At 38.0% G+C, this 22,081-nt stretch overlaps 1 protein-coding gene across 1 annotated transcript in view; it reads right to left on the bottom strand.

Annotated features, from left to right (window-relative positions):
* Positions 1 to 251: 251 nt before the first annotated feature.
* The window catches only part of Mep1b (meprin A subunit beta), a 44,197-nt gene continuing 22,367 nt past the window's right edge, over positions 252 to 22,081 (bottom strand). Inside the window, exons 4-13 of the mRNA XM_046428323.1 lie at positions 20,521 to 20,599; positions 13,406 to 13,523; positions 12,532 to 12,710; positions 10,698 to 10,916; positions 9,508 to 9,660; positions 7,831 to 8,046; positions 4,403 to 4,843; positions 2,570 to 2,749; positions 1,306 to 1,432; positions 252 to 465 (exon numbers count right to left, since the gene is read on the bottom strand). Coding sequence (XP_046284279.1) covers positions 252 to 465; positions 1,306 to 1,432; positions 2,570 to 2,749; positions 4,403 to 4,843; positions 7,831 to 8,046; positions 9,508 to 9,660; positions 10,698 to 10,916; positions 12,532 to 12,710; positions 13,406 to 13,523; positions 20,521 to 20,599 — 1,926 coding nt within the window. The remainder of the gene's footprint in view (positions 466 to 1,305; positions 1,433 to 2,569; positions 2,750 to 4,402; positions 4,844 to 7,830; positions 8,047 to 9,507; positions 9,661 to 10,697; positions 10,917 to 12,531; positions 12,711 to 13,405; positions 13,524 to 20,520; positions 20,600 to 22,081) is intronic.

Here is a 22,081-nt window from a genome sequence, read left to right as displayed (position 1 = left end):
CAGGCTTATAATCCTAGTGGCTTGGGAGGCTGAGGCTCGAAGATCTCAAGTTCAAAGCCAGCCTCAGCAAAAGCAAGGTGCTAAGCAACTCAGTGAGACCCTGTCTCTAAATAAAATACAAAATAGGGCTGGGGATGTGGCTCAGTGGTGGAGTGCCCCTGAGTTCAATCCCTGGTACCCTCTCCTCCAAAAACAAGTCCTAATTCTCCATATGATTTCATCAATAGATTTTGAATAACTCAATAGCCAACTCAACTTACATTTTCCAGAGTGATATTCGCAATATTTGAATTTGGCCTTTGGCGATATCTCCTCCGGGTACAGTAGACACTGATGAGGGTGACTATCAGCATCAGGACAAACACAGCAGCGGTGGAAGAAACAGCAATGACAATGGTGTCGCGGGTTGAACCTCTCTTCTCACACCTTTCTCCCATGTACCACCAGTCTTCCCCAGAAGGACACCTATACATGGTGAAATGACTTGGAGTTATGCATTGATATTTGACTGTGGAAATCCTCCCTATTAAATATGTTGATCACCTTTAGTCTATTCGATCACCAATAAGTCACTGACATATGAGCTACTTCTCCCACTCTGGACTTAGACCCGCACCAGGAGACCAGACAGGAACAATGAAAAGGAAAAATGGAATCATTCCTAATTCAATAGAAAAACAGCAGCTGAGATGTAGCAAAGGGAAGGAGCACAACCAATAAAGAAAGTTTGCCTCTCCAACTTCTAGTTTTACACCTTGGTCAAGGTCTTCTCAGAACTTTAGTATCCTCATCTAGAAAATGGGGATAAACATACTTAAAAGGACCAGACTGTCAAAAGGAGTTGACAAGCGAGGACTTAACAAGTAACTTGTAAAGAGTCCTTTTCTTTTTCTTTTTTTTTAAGGCAATTTGAACGTAATGTGTCATATTTTTTTCACTTTAAAAGATTTTTAAATTTTTTCCCCATGATACTGGAGCTGGAACCCACAGCCTTGAGCATGCTAAGCATTCATTCTTTTTTAAAAAAACATTTTTCTTGATTCTTTTTAGTTATATATATTGATAGGATTCATTTTGACATAATCATAAAAGCATGGAATAGAATTTGTTGGGTTTTTTTTTTTTTTCATTAAAAGTTTTATTGTCCTTATAGGTATCTGAAGTCCCAAATGGAATGCAAAAACACTGAATATTCTGTGAGTGGTTTTGAGAGGAGAATTGACAAATTTAATTCATATGAACTATCAGCATTTAATCCTACGTTCTAACAATAAGAACGGGGCTCTCTCCCAAGTGCCCCCTTACCAGCACTCGGCCTTGCCATCCTGGACGGAGCACATGCCACCATTTTCACATACGACTACTGAGCAGAGGTCATTGGGATCAGAGGTTGGGTTACTCTGATCCGGTGTTTGAGTGAGGTCAGATCGGTCTAAGAGGGGCAACAGGAGAGAGAAACCGTGATCAGCATGTGCCTGAGTAATCATTTGGCCCTTAAGTCTCAAAATAGATGTTCAGGCTTCAGCCTTGTGAGGAATTTAGATAATATGATGCATGGTCCACCAAAATTCAGAGGCCGTGAAATAAGGAATCAACAGAGGCAGGGCTCTCGGAGCTGAGCTCTGAGGCACTCAAACCCTTGTCACCAACCCACTAAAGACAGGTGAGAAAACCAAAGCTCAGAAATGGAAAGTGGTTAAGGACCTTGCCCGAGGTCAGGGTCTCCTGCTTGGTAGAGTAAGAGGCAGAGACTTCAAGCAAGGTACGGTGCCCTGGTAGCCTGTGCCATGTTCTTTACACTGTAATTTGTTCTCTCACTGTAATGGGACTTCTTTTTCTCTGTACCCTAAAATGTCTTCTCTTTATTAGTGTTTTTTTCCTCAATAGTTTTTTCCAAAAAATATAATCTAGATTTATTCTAGTAAAAAACGGTGGTTTGAATTTCATGGTTCTAGTTTGTACCACCTCTCGTTGCAATGCGGTCTGATTTACTGAGACACAAGTGAATCTTTAAGAGTAGATGAGTTAAAATCGTACTACATCAAACATGGAAACCACCTGCATTGCTGGAAAATGTATTTATTGATTGCCATGGATAAAAAAATTTAACAGACAATTAACTAACATGATTACTGCCAGGATATATGTGTGTACATATGTTTTCATGTATGCGTGTGCATGTGTGTATCAGATAATAGCTTGGTTTGTTTACAGATGAATTTCATGTACTTGTCTATTTTTATTTTATAAATTATAGAGTATAATCCTAGGGAATATTATCTGTATCCTAACTTATTTCTAAAGAAATCATCCAGTCTAAAGCTTTCTACTATTGTTCCATGTGATAGTAATTAAATTCTATACCCTAGAACTTTTGTTGTTTCAAATTTAATAATTTTCATGTTGTTAATGATTTGTACCCCCCCCCAAAAAAACCCTCATTTGTACCCATTTCCTCCTACATCCTATAATATGCCTAAAAATGAAACCAGAAGAACATCAGAAATAGCCAATGGCCATAACACACACAAAAAAATTAACTTAAATAAAACTACTTTTACTGACATACCATTCGTTGTCATTAGGATATAAACATCATTTCCTTTTATGAACTCTCTGCTGTGCAGCCTGCTATGGCTTATGAAGACACTGCTCCCATAGCCTTTGTTCATCATATACTCAGTTCCATTAGGGTAAACGGTCTGTGTTCCCACTTTAGAAGGCCTGTCCCAAAAATACTTTGTATCATCTGAAAAAGCAATTTATATTAATGGATTGTATTTAGCATCAGCATGGCTTTTGGTGGTAGGAAAGAACAGGCAATGTGAAACACAAATTAGGATGGGCCCCAAATAATACAATGATGCTGTTGACCTGTGATATATTCCCTGGCAAGCCACTGGAGCTTATTCATTCACTGGAGCTTATTCATGTCCTAAAGGAAATAAGATTGTCTGGCAGGAAGGGCCCTGCTTAGAGTGGACAGGACCCAAAGTCCCCTAGATGAGGATAACACACCTTTGCTTACTAACTGGTACAGAAACCCTTCTGACACTTAGAACCATGCCCCAGTGGCCTTCTGAGTTACAGATCATCCTTTTAAATTAAGTTAAAGCAATAGGTTGCTGAGAGAGTTTTCAATATTAGCATAGAATAAATTATCTCATTAATCAAATTATTCACCTGAAAGAGCAAAGTCCTTCCAACATACAAGACAGCAAGAAGCACTGCTCCTGGGAAAAGGTGAGGATCCATCAAAAGTGAGCCATTTCTTTTTGGGGTGTGTGGAGGGTACTGGGGATTGAACTCAGGGCCACTGGATCACTGAGCCACATCCCTAGCCCTATTTGTATTTTATTTAGAGACAAGGTCTCACTGAGTTGCTTAGCGCCTTGCTTTTGCTGAGGATGGTTTTGAACTGGCGATCCTCCTGCTTCAGTCTCCCAGCCACTAGGATTACAGGTGTGTGCCACCCACGCCTGGCAAAACTGAGCCATTTTCAATGTCATTCAGGGAGAAAAATTTAAGGAAAGAGTGAAAAAAAATTCTAAACGTTTATAAAATTCAAAATTTGGCAATAATAGGTAGCTTGCCATAATTCTATTTTTTCCTTTGTCAGGTTTCCAGAAACAAAAGAGTATTACAATTAGAAGAGTGATCATGGCTTTCTGGGCCCTGTTTCCTTTTGAGACTGGAAAAAATGAAGAATGATTTCACTATTAGCAAATCCTCCAGAACTCTTCAATAAGAGATCACAATTCTTTCCATACCCTTCCTACCAATACTCCAGTACAACCTCCCCCCACCCCACCCCCAAGATCTTCCTCCTGATCAAAACTACCCAAATTCCAAGAGCTGAATTGTTTTTGACAACCCCAGTGGCATGATCAAGGCATTATGGGTTAGAGAAACTCAACATCTGAGAATTGTGCGTACCAGGATGTTCCAACAGCCTTCCGTACTTGATCTGTATTTATCCTCATAACAATTTATGGGAGAATTACTGCCCTACTTTCACAGCTGAGGACACTGAGACTCCAAAACATTATTCGCTCACAGTCACATAACTAATGCAAAGCAAACCTTGGATTTGAACCCAGGCACATCATACTAAAAACAACATTGCTTGAACAACATGGAAGTCAAGGATGATCATCAATTCCCAGGGACCCAGCTAATATCTTCCCTGTTTGTCAAAGTCCTTGCTGATATTCTTAGTAGTCTCCTGCTTCAGAGACTCTGTCCTCAATAAAGACTTGCCTGTAAGCATCCCCTATTCTTAAGATTTGGAGCTCAAATTCCAAAAGTAACCAATTGTGCAATCCAATTTGTCATTCCCAAATCATCTGTCCCTCCTGGAGCAATAATTGTGTATTAGTAATAAATAAAATGAGCCACGAACCAAGCAGAAATGGGTCTGTAGTTACACTCAGCTGGTTGGACATACGCCGTCGAATGTCAGAATTTTGATCCAAGAGTGTCATCGTGATTTGTTGCCAAGGACATGGCCACTTTAAATAATCATCATTGCCTCCAGAGACCAAGTGGAGATATATCTGTGCATCTGTCGAAGGTTTTAGACTGAATTGAATCTGAAAAGCATAACCTTTAGGAGAATAAAATGGAGGGCTTAATAGAATTCCATTTTCTTTGTCAATGGTCTCTTCGAAATTCCTTATGTGCCACACATGTTCAGGGCACTGTGTTTCCGAAAGATTGATGTCATCAATAGACAGACCACCTGATGATGCACCAGAGCCCCTGAGTCCTTCAAACACCACTCTAAATTTGTTGACCATTTTCAGTGGTATGTAGTAAAGTTTCCAGATCCCAATGGGTATTTCTGCCAAAAAAAAAAAAAAGCCATTATTTCAAAGAAGACAAAGGACTATGCATCACAGGCAAATGAACATTAGAGCTCTAATCTTCCTAGATCATCCAAGAGGTATTGCTTCCTACAGATCAGAGGTATGATCTCACTTTTCCAGCCCAGGATTTCAAGGTATTTCTGTGGAAGTCACACTGTTCTCTAGAATATCTGAATGCATATATAGTTGTTTCTCAGGGAGGTCACCCTTTGCCAGAGGTAGGTAAGCAAGCAGTAGTGTGTGACTCATGAGTTCTCCATGCCCAACTTATGAATTACCTGCCATTCTCTGGTAGCTAACAGTCAAGCAAGCTCTATACTCAACACCTGTGCCCATGACTTTGTGATATTCAGCCAATGCTGCCTTTAATATTTTTATAGTTTGATTGGTATACCTTCTTTACATGCACAATCACCTTTTCAGCAGTATTTAAAACAGAGATCTACCAAACCCTGGAAGGTCCACATCCTACTAGGTACTCCTCAGATCACTTACTAGTGACTTAAATTTGAATTCATACATGTATTGAAAATATTTTTCTGATATTTGGTATATCACTTCTTGTCTCCCTGTCTGCAATTCCTTCTCAACTCTCATCTTGTACCCCTAGCTAGTTTCTTAAGATCCCTTTGTGTTTGCTTATCAGCGAGTCACTCACAGTTGCTAAGGAGAAGGAATTCCCTTCAAACCTGGACAGTGATGCATATATATATTAGTATGTAGATTCATATACATATATAATATATATTTGTAATGCATATATGAGACTTCTATACATGGTTTTCATATCTACAATTATATATTGTATTTAATTTCATACATGATGTGTGTGCATACTGTGTACGTATTCTTAGTGAGATTAAGAACCACACTGCTCATAGGTGTTCACAAAGAAAAATAGCCTCTGTATTTCAGATTGTTTCTATTGTTAAGCAGAGGGGAGGAAATGGCATAACACAGCATCATGTGGGTCTATTTCATAATAGGTTTTGCTCAGTACATCAAACCAAGAGGTCAACCTGCAGAGCACACGGTCATCTGTTTGCCAGTCCACGTTCTGCCCTTCCCTTGCCTTCCCCAGGGAACCATCCTGGCCATCTGCTTTAACAGGTGGTCAACTCAGGGCTGGGTTGAAGGATGAGCACCCGCCTCTGTACTCAGGAAGTTGCATTTAGTCCAAGTCATAACACTCAGCATCCTTTGGTGGCATTTATTTTTTAAGCTGGAAATTAAAGGAGTCCCTTTTCTAGTCAAATGGCACATGGGGTATGAGGTAATATAGGAAACTAAACAGCCTAAGTCCCAGTGTATGAACAAGGCCATTCTGAGATCAAACACAAGGTCCCCAGCAATGTTCAGGGACAGGTCCAGGGGCCCCTGAGGCCAGCTCCTCCCTCATCCATTCCATAGTTCAGTTACAATGAGCTGGCAACCCTTCCCATTGTGCTTAAGCTAGTTCTCATTGCAGGGTTATTACTTGCCAAGGACTGAACTGCACAATTCCAGAGACCAAGTTATATTTATTTTTTTCTTTTTTCCTTTTAATTTTTTTTATTACTTTCTAAGGACTGAACTGCACAATTCCAGAAACCAAGTTATATTTCTTTTTTTCTTTTTCCTTTTAATTTTCTTTAATTCTAATTTATTATATATGACAGAGAATGCATTACAATTCATACTACACATATAGAACACAATTTTTCGTATCTCTGGTTGTATACAAAGTAAATTCACACCATTTGTGTCTTCATACATGTATTTTGGATAATGATGTCCATCTCATTCCATCATCATTTCTAACCCCATGTCCCCTCCTTTCCCCTCCAACCCCTTTGTCCTATCTAGAGTTCATCTAATTCTCTCTTGTTCCCCTTCCCTACCCCACTATGAATCAGCCTCCTTACATCAGAGAAAACATTCATCATTTGGTTTTTTGGGATTGGCTAACTTCACTTAGCATTATATTCTCAAACTCCATCCATTTACCTGAAAATGCCATGATTTTATTCTCTTTTATTGCTGAGTAATATTCCATTGTATATATATATATATATATAGCATAGGTAGGTTTTTTTTTTTTTAGTTTTAGTGTTTGGTGGACACAATATCTTTATTTTACATTTATGTGGTGTTGAGGATGGAACCCTGTGCCCGGTGCATGCTAGACAAGCACTCAACCACTGGAACCACAATCCCAGCCCATATACCACAGTTTTTTATCCATTCATCTACTAAAGGGCATCTAGGTTGGTTCCACCATTTAGCTATTGTGAATTGTGCTGCTATAAACATGGATGTGGCCCAGTTTTATTTTTTGAGTGTCACACAGTACAGCAAAAGCCCAGTGGCACATCTCTGTAATCCTAGCAACTCAGGATGCTGAAACAAGAGGATCATAGGTTCAAAATCAGCCTCAGCAACTTAGCAAGGCCTAAGCAACTTAATGAGAGCCTGCCTTAAAGTAAAATATAAAAAAGTGCTAGGGATGTGGCTCAGTGGTTAAGCACCCATGGGTTCAATCCCCACTATCAAAATTGGTTTGTTTTTTTTTTTTTTTTTTTGAGAGAGACAGAGAGAGAATTTTAATATTTATTTTTTAGTTTTTTGGCAGATACAACATCTTTGTTTGTATGTGGTGCTGAGGATCGAACCCAGGCTGCACGCATGCCAGGCGAGCGCGCTACCGCTTGAGCCACATCCCCAGCCCTCAAAATTGTTTTTAAAACTAAAAAATAAAACACAGCAAAGGACCCTCCCTTTGGCTTCCTTAAGAAACAAAGATCAAGTTGTATTCACAAAGTAGTGAGTCAGAGAAATTAAGTGCTCCTGGGTTCAATCCCTGGTACCAAAAAAAAAAAAAATAAAAGATTAAGTAGTGAGTCAGTAACCTCTGCTATATTAAGTTGCTGCATTAAATAAACAAAGAACTCTGAACCCCCAAAATAAAAATATTAATATTTACCTTTTATTTGTTTCACAAGGATCCGATGACCACTTACATCATCTACAGCATAATTCCTGACATATATGTTCAGGTAGTCATTTGTACTTCCACTGTTATGCAAATAAAATTCCAAGCATTGAAATTCTCTTTTAGGGTACAGCATCCTAGTTTCCATCACTGCTGTGTCCCCCTCACTTACAGAGCTACTGTTAAAATGCATGAAGAAACCAGAACCTAGTATGAGGACAAAAGAATTGAGAAAAAAAAAACAGATGCTGGCTAGAGGAATGTGTGTTTGTTAATAGTGATGTTAGTTAGGTTAGGCCCAATTAGTACCAGGAGGTAAATCCCCAGGGAGAAACTTCAGGAGCCTAAGCTATATCTCTAGTACTGACTGACAGAACACAACCCCAATCTATTACTTATAAAAATATTAATTACAATAGTAGCAGTTTGCTTGTGGGCACTGATCTTCACTTATCTTCATTTGCTATGAGCTGTAAAGATAAAGCAAGCTTATGTATAAAATACTAATTTAAAAAAAAATCCAATATAAGCCTTCAGGCTATACCTAAGAAGCAGGATCAAAAGACAGATATTCTGCAAGGAGCATCTTTCAAACATTCCCATCCCTGGCCAAGCTATAAGTGGGAGTAGTTACCATCAGTAAGACAGCATGGAGAGTTGTTCCCCCTCTGGGAATGTGCAAAAGGGGAATAGAAATTCAGCCCAATGTAGAAGCTTGATTCCTCAGAAAACTTGGAATGGAACCACCATTTGACCCAGTTATCCCACTCCTTGGCATATACCCCAAGGACTTAAAATCAGCATACTACAGCGATACAGGCACATCAATGTTTACAGCAGCTCAATTCACAATAGCTAAGCTATGGAACCAACCTAGGTGACCTTCAACAGAAGAATGGATAAAGAAAATGTGATATATATACACAATGGACTATTACTCAGCCTTAAAGAGGAATGAAATTATGACATTTGCTGGTAAACAGATGGAACTGGAAACGATCATGCTAAATGAAATAAGCCAATCCCAAACAAACAAAAGCCAAATGTTTTCTCTGATTAGTGGATGTTGAGTCACAGTAGGTGGGAGCAGGGAGAAGGGAAGGTTCACTGGCTTGTGGGGCGGGGGGGAGTGAGGGGAAGTGTGGAAGGATGGGAATGGGAAAGACAGTAGAATGAATCAGACATAACTTTCCTATGTTCATATATGAATACATGACCATCATGTGCAACCACAAAAATGGGAAGTTATACTCCATGTATGTATGATCTGTCAAAATACATTCTACTGTGATGTATAACTAAAAAGAACAAATAAAAAAAATTTTTTAAAGTAGGGCTTGAAATCCAGGTAGGTAGAAAGCCACAGTATCTGTATGTCCCCAGGCTAACTCAAGGTGCAGCTGTAAGTGCTTTAGGAGAAGTGAGCCTACTATGTGGGCAGGAGAGAGAGGCAGCCCAGAAACTAGAAAGAAAAATGTTCTCAGAGTATAAAAGCAAAGATATCACCCATGTCCTTATAATGCACAAAGCTCATTCCTTTGTAGCAACCAAATGGATTATCATTGATAATTCTGACAGAAATGAAAGATAAAATCCCAGTGTTTCATAGTAAAAGGAAAACGGGGGGGCCACTGAACATAATATCTAGAAGTCCCTCAGTCCTGTTACCTTTACACTTTCCCATGTTGGAATAATCAGTCTTTGGACCCCCAGAAACATTTGAAACTCGCTTCCAGTCAGTCTTATCTTCTGAACTTTGTATCATTCCACATATGTTTTCCAGTTCAAAATTGCATGAGTCCATAAAACTCAAGGAAGAGGCTGCAAAAAAAAAAAAAATTATTAACAAAGCATCATAATCTAAGTAATAAAAAAAAACTGAGCTTATCACAGAAGTCTGAGGAAGGTTTAGAAGGTCATCATTGAGGGGAACACCTAGCTGATCTGAGCTGGAGACCCCTCCTCTGTGGATCAGCATACATAGGCTGCACTGTCTTTTTTTTTTTTTTTAAGATTTCTTTTTAAGGGGCTGGGGTTGTGGCTCAGTAGGAGAGCATTTGCCTCGCATGTGTGAGGCACTGGGTTCAATCCTCAGAACCACATAAAAATAAAGGTACTGTGTCCATCTACAACTAAAAAATAAATAAATAAAAAAGATTTCTTTTTAAGATGGACATAATATTTATTTATTTATTTTATTTACTTTTATGTGGCGTTGAGGATCGAACCCAGTGCTTCACGCATGTGAGGCAAGTGATCTACTGCTAAGCTGTAACCCCAGCCCTGTATTGCCTTTTATTTTCTTCTAATTATCTATTTGTAGAAACTGAGTCTACACTCCCCTTGTTATTCAAGTCATTAAGCCACAACCCAGATTATTTGATCCTATTTATATTACAAATGTGTGTACCCCATTTTAGCTGAAAAGAGGTTTGAATATCAAATTGGGTCCATGTCTGAATTAGGAACAGCTTCAAAACCCTGCCTGAGGTGTATTCCTAAAAGGACTCAAGCTGTTTTTAAGAACTCGAAGGCAGAGCTGGGGTTGTCGCTCAGCGGTAGAGTGCTTGCCTAGCACAGGCAAGGCCCTGAGTTTGATCCTCAGCACCACATAAAAATAAATAAGCAAAATAAAGGTATTGTATCCAATTACAAATTAAAAAAAAAAAAAGAACTCAAAGACAGACCTTGAGAGAAGAAAAATGCTACAACTGAGTGAGAAACTGGGATCTGGGTGCTACTTTGTTTTTCTGAAAGTCAAACATAAATATTCTCAGAAACCCCCAATGGCACAGACCATCATTTTCTTCCACATAGCAGAGGGAAATACAGCACATTTCAAAGAACTTGTCACATACAGCAGTTATACAGTCGATTCAACTTTTGGAGATCATAGTCACTGAAATCCATTCGTTGGCCAATCAGATCCTCAAAGTCTGCCATCTTTGTTATAATTGTAGGGTCTTGTCCACTTTTGAATGCAATTTTACTGTAGTGCATTACAGAAAAGTAATCGTAGGGAACATTCAGGAAATCTGATTCTTTGTCATTATGAATATTAAAATTGTGCTCTCGACCTAAGTGGTACATAAAAAAATCTTTGATTACTTGATGTTCATAAAACCAATGTATCTTCTCTACACACTGTTCACTTAGAGAAGGAGAATAAAATATAGCAAACTTTTATGCAAAGGATCTATTGTACCTTGAGTGTTTAACATCTTCCTATCTTAGAATATAATATTCACACTTGGAATTGTGATTCCAGCAATCACACTAAATATATCTAAGATTCCATGTCCCAAGTTGGAATATGCGGGCCTGATCCAAGGCTCTAAAAAGTGGTAACGAAACAGTCAGGATTATGGGCCAGCCAGGGCGGAAGTTTAAGTTTCATCTCCACAGCAAATGGAGATAAAATTAAGAGGACTTTGGGAAGGGTGGTTCAAATGGGACCTGGGAATAATATAGACAAGAATCATTAGAAAAAGGATTGACATGGTCAGAGACGTTTTCCAGGATTGCTGGAATATTTGTAGATACGTATAAATCATGGTGACAACAGTTAATAATAATTTATTTTATATTTCTAAATTGCTAAGAGTAGTTTTAAAATGTCTTATAAAAACACCAAGTGAGATGATAGACATGCTAATTAGCCTGTTTTAATCGTTCCTCATTGAGTACATATATCAAAATGACATTTTGTAGCTCATAGGTGTATTCAGTTACAATTTATCAATTAAAAATATTCATTTGGGAGGTGCCGGGGAGTGACATTTGTCAAGTTATATTGTCATATTGCACACATGTATGAATATGCTATCAACATATCCCATCATTATGTACAACTCTAATGCACCGATAAAAAAATAAGGAAAGGAAAAAAATATTCATTTTTGGCCAGACACAGTGGCAGATGCTTGTAATAGCAGCTATTCAGGAGGCTGAGGCAGGAGGATAACTAATTCAAGACCAGCCTAGGCAACTTAGGGAGACCCTATCTCAAAAATAAAAAAATAAAATAAAAATGGCTGAGGCTGTAGTACAGTGGTACAGCCTGCTGGATTCAACCCCTAGTACTGAAAGTAAATATTTTTTTTTAACTAAAATGAATATATTTAAAGAAGATACCACGCAACTCAGCATCACAGTCAAGGGCAATTGATCAGAACTTGAAATCAGGTGATTTTGTGGATATAATGAGGTGTGCCTGATTTCCAAAGATATATAGATGTCTTATCAAATATGGGCAGAAGTTCCTATCCAAAATAAAACTGTGAGAATACTCAAGAGTGAGGCCATAGATTAAAACACTTCGCTTGCTCTAGAAATCTCTTAGTTTGCAGCCAGGCAATCATATAACTAACTGCACTTTTAATTTCTTTTCACCTGAACTAGTTTGACTTCAGACTCCTTCCCATTGGACACGTGTAAGAATATGTGGGACTGTATCCCATAGAACATGTCTTGAGAAACACTAGTTTCTATGTTATATACAGCTCTAAATCACAGTTCTGTGATTCCTGTATGGTAGCACCCAATGACTTTTAAGGTACTTCAGATTACACTGAGTTAGAGGATAAATCAAGTAAGGCAGCAAGATGTCAGTTTTTCAATTATTAACCATTGGCATTAACATTTTTAGTCTAAAAATGTAAAGAGAGAGAGAGAGAGAGAGAAGAAATGTACCTGGTTTAATTCTGTTCCACATTATCTGGATATAGTCATCCCGATCAGAACGAGACTGCTCATGCCAGAATCCCAGCGCGTGCAAGAGCTCATGCTGCACGGTTCCTATCCTGTCACAATTGTTCCCAATGGAAAGTTGCTGCTTCCCCTCACGCCTGTTTCCTATCGAGGACCAGCAGCTTAGGAGAGTTTACAGGAGAGGGGGAAGTGTTACAGAGATGCACACTGAGGTCTCGAGGAGAATGCCCACCCCCTGGCCCTTCCCTAGATTGAGACACTGTGCATTTCTCTCACAATCCTGGTGAGGCATGAAAAACCTTGCAGGCCAGAGATCTTTAGAGAACTTGCCCTAATGCTACATATTAACATAGGAGCAAGTGATTCCCCAGGCAGCTTGGTCCTGATATTCCTGGAAGTTTCAGTCTATGAGATCATCCTAGGTATTCCTGTGCCCATTTACAAGGGCTTTCCCAGGCACAGCAACCACTCAGAATGCTGAGCTCCAAGCAAAGATGCTCCCACGTTCTTAGGTAAGAATAATTTTTAGGTTAAAATTAAGTTAAATACACACAGGCACACAAAAGTGTTTTTATTTAAGAGAGAATAAAGAGTATTCAATTACAAATGGGTGGAAATCCACAAGGTTGTGGAATAGATGACATTCAGTCACATTCATTTTAACATTGAAAGTCTGGTTGAATGTGTGAAAACATTATTTTTATGCCAGGGAAACTAGACCTAGCTGTCTTGCTCTGCAACCAACAGAAAAAGAAGCCATGGCCCTACCCTAATGGTCAGGGCCTTGGGCAGTTACTGTGAGGTGATTCCCTAGGTACAACAGTCTCTTCAAAACCCCTAGTAACCCTCCACTTACCCGGTGCCCTTGAAAAATGCTATATAGTTATCTTCCCCAGACCAAGGCTTGAAGTCAAGGCATGTTTTCAGGCGATAGCGATCAAATGCCTGGAGGATAACCGCTTTAGCATTCACACCTGAAGGAAAACCAAGGGAGAGGTTTAGAAGAAAGGGACCAGGGTATGAGAGGAAGGGGGAGGGGGAGTGCTGGGGAGTGACACTGGCCAAATTAGATTATTAAATCGTGTGCATGTACAAAGATGTAACAACAGATCCTATCACTAGGTACAACTCTAATGCACCCATAAAAAATGTAGAAAGAAAACAAATAAACAAGTAAAAAGAAAAATACACATATTAAAATAATCACCTTTGAATAATTCACCATGGATATAGGCTATGTACTCTATGGACTATCATGAGTTAGTTCCTTCAAGAATTTCCAACATTTTGTTTTTATAAAATTTAGTATACAGTACCAATTAAGTACTCTATTCAAGTATTTGATTATTCTTCAGAATCCTTACTTTGCCTTATATTTTTCTGGAGTCCATTAGCAGTGCATTACTAAACAATAGGAAGGGTGTTTCTTTATCTCGGAGGATATACAACATAGATCAAAATCAACAGAGTCAACCAGCTGTCCCTCTCCTCAGTCTATACTCAAAGGACTTAAAAACAGCATACTACAGGGACACAGCAACATCCATGTTTACAGCAGCACAATTCACAATAGCTAAACTGTGGAACCAACCTAGATGCCCTTCAATAGATGAATGGATAAAGAAACTGTGGTATATATACATAGTAGAATATTACTCAGCAGTAAAAGAGAATAAAATCATGGCATTTGCAGGTAAATGGATGGAGTTAGAGAAGATAATGCTAAGTGAAGTTAGCCAATCCCCAAACACCAAATGCCAGATGTTTTCTTTGATATAAGGAGGCTGATTCGTAGTGGAATAGGGAGAGGGAGCCTGGGAGAAATAGACGAACTCTAGATTGGGCAGAGGGAGGGGGCATGGAGTAATTAATAATGGTGGAATGTGATGATCATTACTATCCAAAGTACATGTATGAAGACACAAATCAGTGTGAATATACTTTATATACAACCAGAGATATGAAAAATGGTACTCTATACATGTAATATGAATTGCAATGCATTCTGCTGTCATATATAACAAAGTAGAATAAAAAATAAAATTGGGGCTGGGGATGTAGCTCAAGCGGTAACGCACTCGCCTGGCATGCACGGAGCACTGGGTTTGATCCTCAGCACCACATAAAAATAAAATAAAGATGTTGTGTCCACCGAAAACTAAAAATAAATATTAAAAAATTATCTCTCTCTCTCTCTCTCTCTCTCTCAAAAAAAAAAAAAAGCAACAGTCAAGCCAGGCGCTGTGGCGCATGATTGTAATCCCAGCTGCTCGAAAGGCTGAGGCAGGAGGATTTTGAGTTCAAAGCCAACCTCAGCAAAAGCAAGGCGCTAAGCAACTCAGCGAGACCCTGTCTCTAAATAAAATATAAAATAGGGCTGAGGATGTGGCTCAGTGACCAAGTGCCCCTGAATTCAATCCCCACTACCCGCCTCTTCCACAAAAAAATGAACAGTCAATGTTACTTGCTTTATCTAAGGAACTACCATTTATATTTAAAGGCCCCAGCAGAGTTTTTAATCCAAGGACCTTGAGAAGGGAAGGTCCATAAAATAGCAATGCAAAGTAAATGTATCTTTTCCTCTATCTATACCTGCAAACTATATTCTCTAAGGAGAGCTTTCGAGAGGTTTGCAACCAAGTCCATGACCAAAATGGAGTTAAGAACTATTAGGAGATAAAAATAGTGCTCATGGGTTAGAGAGATCTGAAGCTCAAAGAAGGCAGACACATTAAAACAACAAAATATAGAGGGAAAAAAAACTTTGAGGGTGACCTGAAAGGAGGGTCTGACACAAATGGAGTCAGGCACTGCTTAAATGAAGAATGGTGGCCTGCCTGGAAGTAGTAGTGGAGAATAGGAAATGCTAGGACCCCAGGGCCAGACATAACAAGTTCTCATGCGTCTTCACCTAACTTCTGACCTATAACCTTTGTTAATTTAATTACTCTTAAGAGCTTTGCTGTTATCATCAGTTTAGTGAAGAAATAAAATCAACTTTGCAATGTTACTGTGAGCATAAGAAGAGAAAGAAAGATGAAGTTCCAAATAAAGGAAGTTCCTTCCTACATAACTTTTGTATACCCTGTCAAGGAGGATGACCTGCAACACCTCTGTCCAAGCTGAATTAAATACAAGTATATGACTGTCATTGGTAAGGCCTCAAAATCCATAAATCATAACAGGCCCTCAGAGATGAACCATTTACAATACCACGTAAGTAATGCATGTTTACTGTGAAAACATTGGAAAAGGCATTAAAAACTAAAAGAAGGGAATTTAAAATCCTATCACTGAGAAATAATCACCCTTACCATACTTTTTGCTTATGGTACATACAGAGCACACATGTATTTTTATAAAAAAATGAAAATTACAGTCTATATAATATTATATGAACTATTGTTTACTAAATAATATACCACTAAATCTTTATCGTTATCTTAATGACTGCATTAATAGCTACAAAAGGTATAGTAATTTCTTGTCAAATATTTAAATCATTTCAAAATATTCTGTACTATAGCTGGGTAGGGTGGCATACTCCTGTAATCCCAGCAGCTCAGGAGGCTGAGGCAGGAGGATCAAGAGTTCAAAGCTATATTCTCTAAGGAGAGCAATTTAGTGAGGTCCTAAGCAACTCAGCAAGACCCTGTCTCTAAATAATACACACACACACACACATATATATATATATATATATATATATATAGAGAGAGAGAGAGAGAGAGAGAGAGAGAAAGGGCTGGGGATATGTCTCAGTGGTTAAGCACCCCTGGGTTCAATTCCTGGTACCAAAAAATAAATAAATAAATAAATAAAATGTTCTGAACTAAAAATATCACATTTGTATCACTATTTCAAATCAAACTTTTTCTTAAAATAAGCCTGGATTAAACCAACCACAACATCACCATTTTAGAATAGAAAGTAAGCAGGACTTGCTAATCTAAGCCTTTCATCAAAATTGATGAGAATTTCCACCCATGTTGGACTGTTTTGAAAATGCAATATGTGAGTATACATGAGAGTAGTATTAGCAGGAAAGACCTCTACCATGATAAGATGTTCGTTTGCCATATGCCTGTCCTACCACAAGCCTTTATTGATTGCATCATGGATGTAGAAAAGCTCCACCAGGATCATGTCATAAAAGTCCCTTGGCTCCCAAAAAAGGAGGGAAAGGAAAGATACTGGGAAATGAAGTTGGCCAAATTATGTTTTGTGCATGTATGAATATGGCATAATGTATCACACTATTATATTTAATCATAATGTACCAATTTAAAAAAAACAACCACCACCTTGGCTCCCAAGGAAAAGGGTAAGTCCCTGAAAATCCTAGGGTTTCAGCCAGCAATTATGCAGGATTATCATCCCCTCTTTGGTCTCTTCAGGTTCAGACCCCCTTCCACTTCATTTTCACACTCACTTAATTCACATCTAGCCTCCACCCCATAAGATTTTTCTCCAAAACTGAGCACTCAAGCAAGGAATTGTAACTTACTCACTAGAAGCTAGAAATGGATGCTCCAAGTGTTACCCCTTTCAGAGGGGCCACATCTACCAGCCAGACCACAGCTGAAGTTTCATCTACAGCCCTACGATACAATTTCTTAGGTAGGCCTACGAGAGCCTGAGAAAGAAGACTTTCCAGAAGTCATTTTTGCTTCATGTGAGAGTGGCCTTTCTCAATAATTTCCTTAGTTTGAGTTACTTGGAAATGTTTCACATTTCTGAAATGTGAGGAAACACTTCTCTTATTCTGAATGCAGAAAATAAATTTGATTCTACCATATTACATGGAGATAAAGTACTTTCTAAATAAGAATCAAAATCACATAATTGAAAATAAAAATTGACCTACAAAAATTTGAAGTTTCATTCTGTTAAAAAGATTATGTAACATGAAAAAAATGCAATAATACAAAATGAAAAAAGCAGAACAAAAACCTTAAAACATCATGATTAGAACTATGTAAAATGTGCACATTTTGGATCTAGGCTGAATTTTCAACCTATTACATCCAATTCAGATAATATGTTTATTTATTTATTTTTAAAATATTTAACTGCCTATAATATGCCCTCAGATTCATAAGATGAAAAATAGCTCCTACCTGCAAGACATTTTTCATATTGTTTATAATGTTACTTAAAAATAGATATTTAGGCATGATTGGAATACATGCAAAAATAGACTAAGTGATATAATCAGCTTAAAGTGCACTTGTCTTTCATTAATTTGAATATATTACAAACATATTTTTAAAGATATATATAAAAATTAAATATAAAAGTTCTTCAAATTTTTTTTTAAAAAAATCCTTTAAGTGTTTCAGATTTTTCCCAACTCCAAAAGTCAAGGAACATCTTTCTTTCCTCATATTCCATGAGTTCTGAGAGCTTCTAACACTGTTAATTATTCCTGCCTTGGCTTTCTCTAGCCCACTATGTTTTTTATACACATTTAAGGCCAGTCCTCCTTTCTCAATAACTTTGATCAGATCTTGCTCCTGTAACAATTCCAAAGTTGTTCTCCCAGGTTGAGTTCCATCTTTGGCTCTCCTTTCACTCAACACAATCTTTCTGGATCGCTCAGTATAATCCAGTTATCTGTGAAGTGTCAGTTATTGACAAGACACTGTGAGAGACACTCATTCACACCCATGGCTTCAACTATCTCTTACATCCTAATGATTCCCAAATATTTCTGTATCTTTAATGATCAGACCACACATCAACACTTTATTTGATATCACTACCACAAGTTAGAGATGCAATTTAAATTCTGTATGCTGACAAATAACTTCCAGAAAACTAACCTACCCTCTTTAAGATATATTCTCTAGTCTTGGAATGAAGGGAAGGGAGGGGGAATGGGCGTGGGAAAGGCAGTAGAATGAATTGGATGTGACTCTCCTATGTTCATCTATGAATACATGACCAGTGTAACTCCACATCATGTACAGCCACAAGAATGGGATTCTAATTAGAATCAGTTATACTCCCTGTATGGATAATATGTCAAAATACACTCTACTGTCAAGTATATCTAAAAAGAATAAGTAAATAGATATTTTTAAAAGAATTTTTTAAAAGATATATTCCCCATTCTTGTTAAAGGCACTACCCAGTTGACTAAGATCCAATCTTTACTAACCATCTTCTTGACTCTCGTAGTCAATCACCAAAGCTGACAGTAGCCTCCTAAGTCTCTTCTAGATTTATCCACTCTTTTCTATCTCCTGGAGATAGTCTTGGTTCAGAATCTCTTCATTTCTTCCCTGAATTTCTTTGATAGTCTTCTAAATGATCTCCTACTGTCTTTTTGCCCCACTAATAACATCTTTATACTGTAAGCACAGTAATTATTATAAAATGAAAGGATGACTCTCTTACCTTCACAATAAAAAAAATTTTTTTTTGCTCTACCTTACCATCAGTATACACACCAAGGTGTCTTATACCAAGATTCAAGTTCTTCCTAATCTGCGTCACGACTATCTATTTGCTGTCATTAGTTTAAGAATCTCAATTTGAATTCCAAGTAGGAGTTTTCTCCCATCTCCATCAATTTCTTCCAGAATTTTTGGAATTAATACAGAAGAAAGATCTAATCCCTTTGCACATAGTGGGCCACCTGCCTAAAGTACCCTTCTCTTGTTATCAGAGGCCCTACTAGCCCAGATGGGGTCAATTGGAAAGGGACTCCTCATCTGGACAGATGCGGTGCTGCAAGTGCTGGATGGCCAGGTGGGTGAACAACCTGTTCACTCAAAGAAACAAATGTCTCCTGGTGAACAGAACACAAACCTGGCTCCATCCCACCTCTCCCTCTTCCAAGCACAAATGTATGGGGTACGATCTGCAGGACCTTCACCACAGCCCTGCTACATACTGTCATCTTCTCCTGACTGCAGATGCCTTTATGTCTAGGTTGAGTGAAATTTCCTCCAATGTGCCCTCAGAGCTCTTTGAACATATCACTAACCATAATGCTTTTTCTATTTTAATTAAATTTTGATTTATCTGAATCTCAACTGAAATGTGTTTAAGGAAACATCATTTTTTTTCTCCCCAACGTTTTCTCAAAGAGCAATATCTAAACTGATCCTGGTCAATAACATCACAGTCACCAGTCCACAGGTAAAATGAGGACAATGTGTGGGTTTTTTTTTTTTTTTTTATCACAACTGGATACAAAAAGCTGTCCATAGCTGGTCACCGGGTATGCACACCTGTAATCCCAGCAGCTCGGAAAGATGGGGCAAGAGTATCGCAAGTTCAAAGCTGGCCTCAGCAGCTTGGTGAGGCCCTAAGCAACTTAGCAAGACCCTGTCTCTAAATAAAATATAAAAAGGGTTGGAGATGTGGCTCAGTGGTTAAGCAGCCATGGATTGTTCTATCCCAGGTACCCTAAATAAATAAATACATAAAAGCTGTCCTTAGTTTTGCATTAGGTTTTTCTGACTTTTTAGTGACCTAACACTGAACTAATAATGTTATTTGTTTTATGGAAACACAACGATAAAAGATAGTGTGTTCTTGTTAATCCCTGTCTTGGCAAAATAAAATGTTGGTAAAACAATGTCGTCGTTAAAGTTTTGTTTGGTTGGTTATTTATGCTTTTTACTCATATTTAAAACTTGAACATATGAGAAACTAATGCCTTAAAATACAGAGTATGTTCCTAATCTTTATGCCCCTAGTATCCAATAACATTTAAGCTCTGCATAAATGTTGGTTGAATTGATCCCAATATTAATCAAAACACATCAAATTTCAGGCTGAATCACATGGGATTTTTTCAGTGTTCATTTGCTTCCTTTTTAAAGTAAATGTACACAGCTCACAGACAAACAAAGACACAAAACCTTGAATGCCACACGAGCCTACCCTTATATAGGTTGTCATCGTGTTCTGTGAGGAACATGGATTAGCTATGGACACTCTGAGGTGCATACTAACCCAAGCTATCCTCTAGAACATATGGAATGACGTGAGGCCATCTGTATGTATCTCCAATAATAGAATTTCTGTCCTGTGCCTGTCAGAAATAGATGTGAAAGGGTTAGTTAAATGAATTAGGGGAAAAAATGATCAATAATTAATCTAGAAATAAATGAAGTTTAAAGCTCTCCCAGCTAGCCCAAACAAATTGTGTGTGTACCCCTACTTTTATCATAATATAATGAAGTTCGTAGGAAAAAAATAACTAATTCCTATCATTTTGTTCATAAAGTTGACAGAGAAATATCACTGCCCAGCATGGTGGTGCAAGCCTGTGATCACAGCGACTGGGGAGGCTGAGGTAGAAGGATCATAAGTTTGAGGCCAGCCTTAGCAACTTAGTGAGACACTAACACAAAATAAATAAATAAATAAAAAGGGCTAGGGATGTAGGTCAGTGGTAAAGTGCTCCTGGATTAAATCCCCAGGTCCCAGTGAAAGGAGGAAGGAAGGAAGGAAAAGGAAGGAAGGAAGGAAGGAAGGAAGGAAGGAAGGAAGGAAGGAAGGAAGGAAGGGAGAAAAGAAAGTTTTTAAAAAGAAATATATAAGAATGAAGTGAGAACAAAACCTCAAAAACCTGAATTTAACAAAATCAGAAAAAGTCACATGTCAGCTGAGCCAAAGTCTTCAAAATTTTGTAATGATTTTAAATTTTATAATATAAAACAAAAATATTTTCTTCATGTATCCATCCAGCCAATACATCAAATATTATTCTAGAGAAAAGGAATCCCTTTGTAAGAAGTACACCAAGGTCTCCAACTTCATGGAGCTTATACCCAGAGGGGAAGACAGTATTCTAGAGCTGAGCAGGTGACACAGATGTGTAACCCATAGCTGCAGGTGAGCAGTCTTTCTGGGGTGCAGGAGGTGATGGAGTGGGTCTGAAGGAAGAGCAGAATTCTCCTGAAAAATTCTATGGGATAATTTCTAGGTCAAAGGGTACAAGTATTCTAAATCATGATGGCTCTTGTCAAGTTCTCTGTCTTTTTGTTAGGGTTGTGCATTCTCCTATATAAAAATATTTGATAAAACCAGTCATAAATAAGCATCTCTTTTTCTATCATCACCAAATGGATAGTAAGGTAAAAAAAATCTCTATGAATCTGGTGGACAATAAATTATATCATTTTTTTAAATTTTGGGGTTTTTTTAATTGTTGATGGACCTAATTTTATGTATTTATATGTGATGCTGAGAATCAAACCTATTGCCTCACATATGCCAGGCAAGCGCTCTAGAACTGAGCTACAACCTCAGCCTGATAAATTCTATCTTGTCTTTAAAAAATAGTGCTTGTAGTTCATACAGATATAGGTAGCATGGATTCAAAACTGGAAATATTTTTTAAAACAAGAGTGGGGGACAAGAGGTATTAAATTCTCTGAGCAGAAACATGCACACATTTCAAAATAAAATGTTTATGCATTAAAAAAAAGTACTATTGGGCAGGGGTTGTAGCTCAGCTGTACAGGGCTTGCATAGGTTCAGTCCTCAGCACCACATAAAAATAAATAAA

Source organism: Marmota monax, unplaced genomic scaffold (genome assembly GCF_021218885.2).
Source record: "Marmota monax isolate L192 unplaced genomic scaffold, Marmota_monax_Labrador192_F-V1.1 WCK01_AAM20220418_F8-fsc00031, whole genome shotgun sequence".
Classification (NCBI taxonomy): domain Eukaryota; kingdom Metazoa; phylum Chordata; class Mammalia; order Rodentia; family Sciuridae; genus Marmota; species Marmota monax.
The sequence above is the reverse complement of the archived record's forward strand: the minus strand, read 5'-3'. Positions and strand labels throughout refer to the sequence as shown.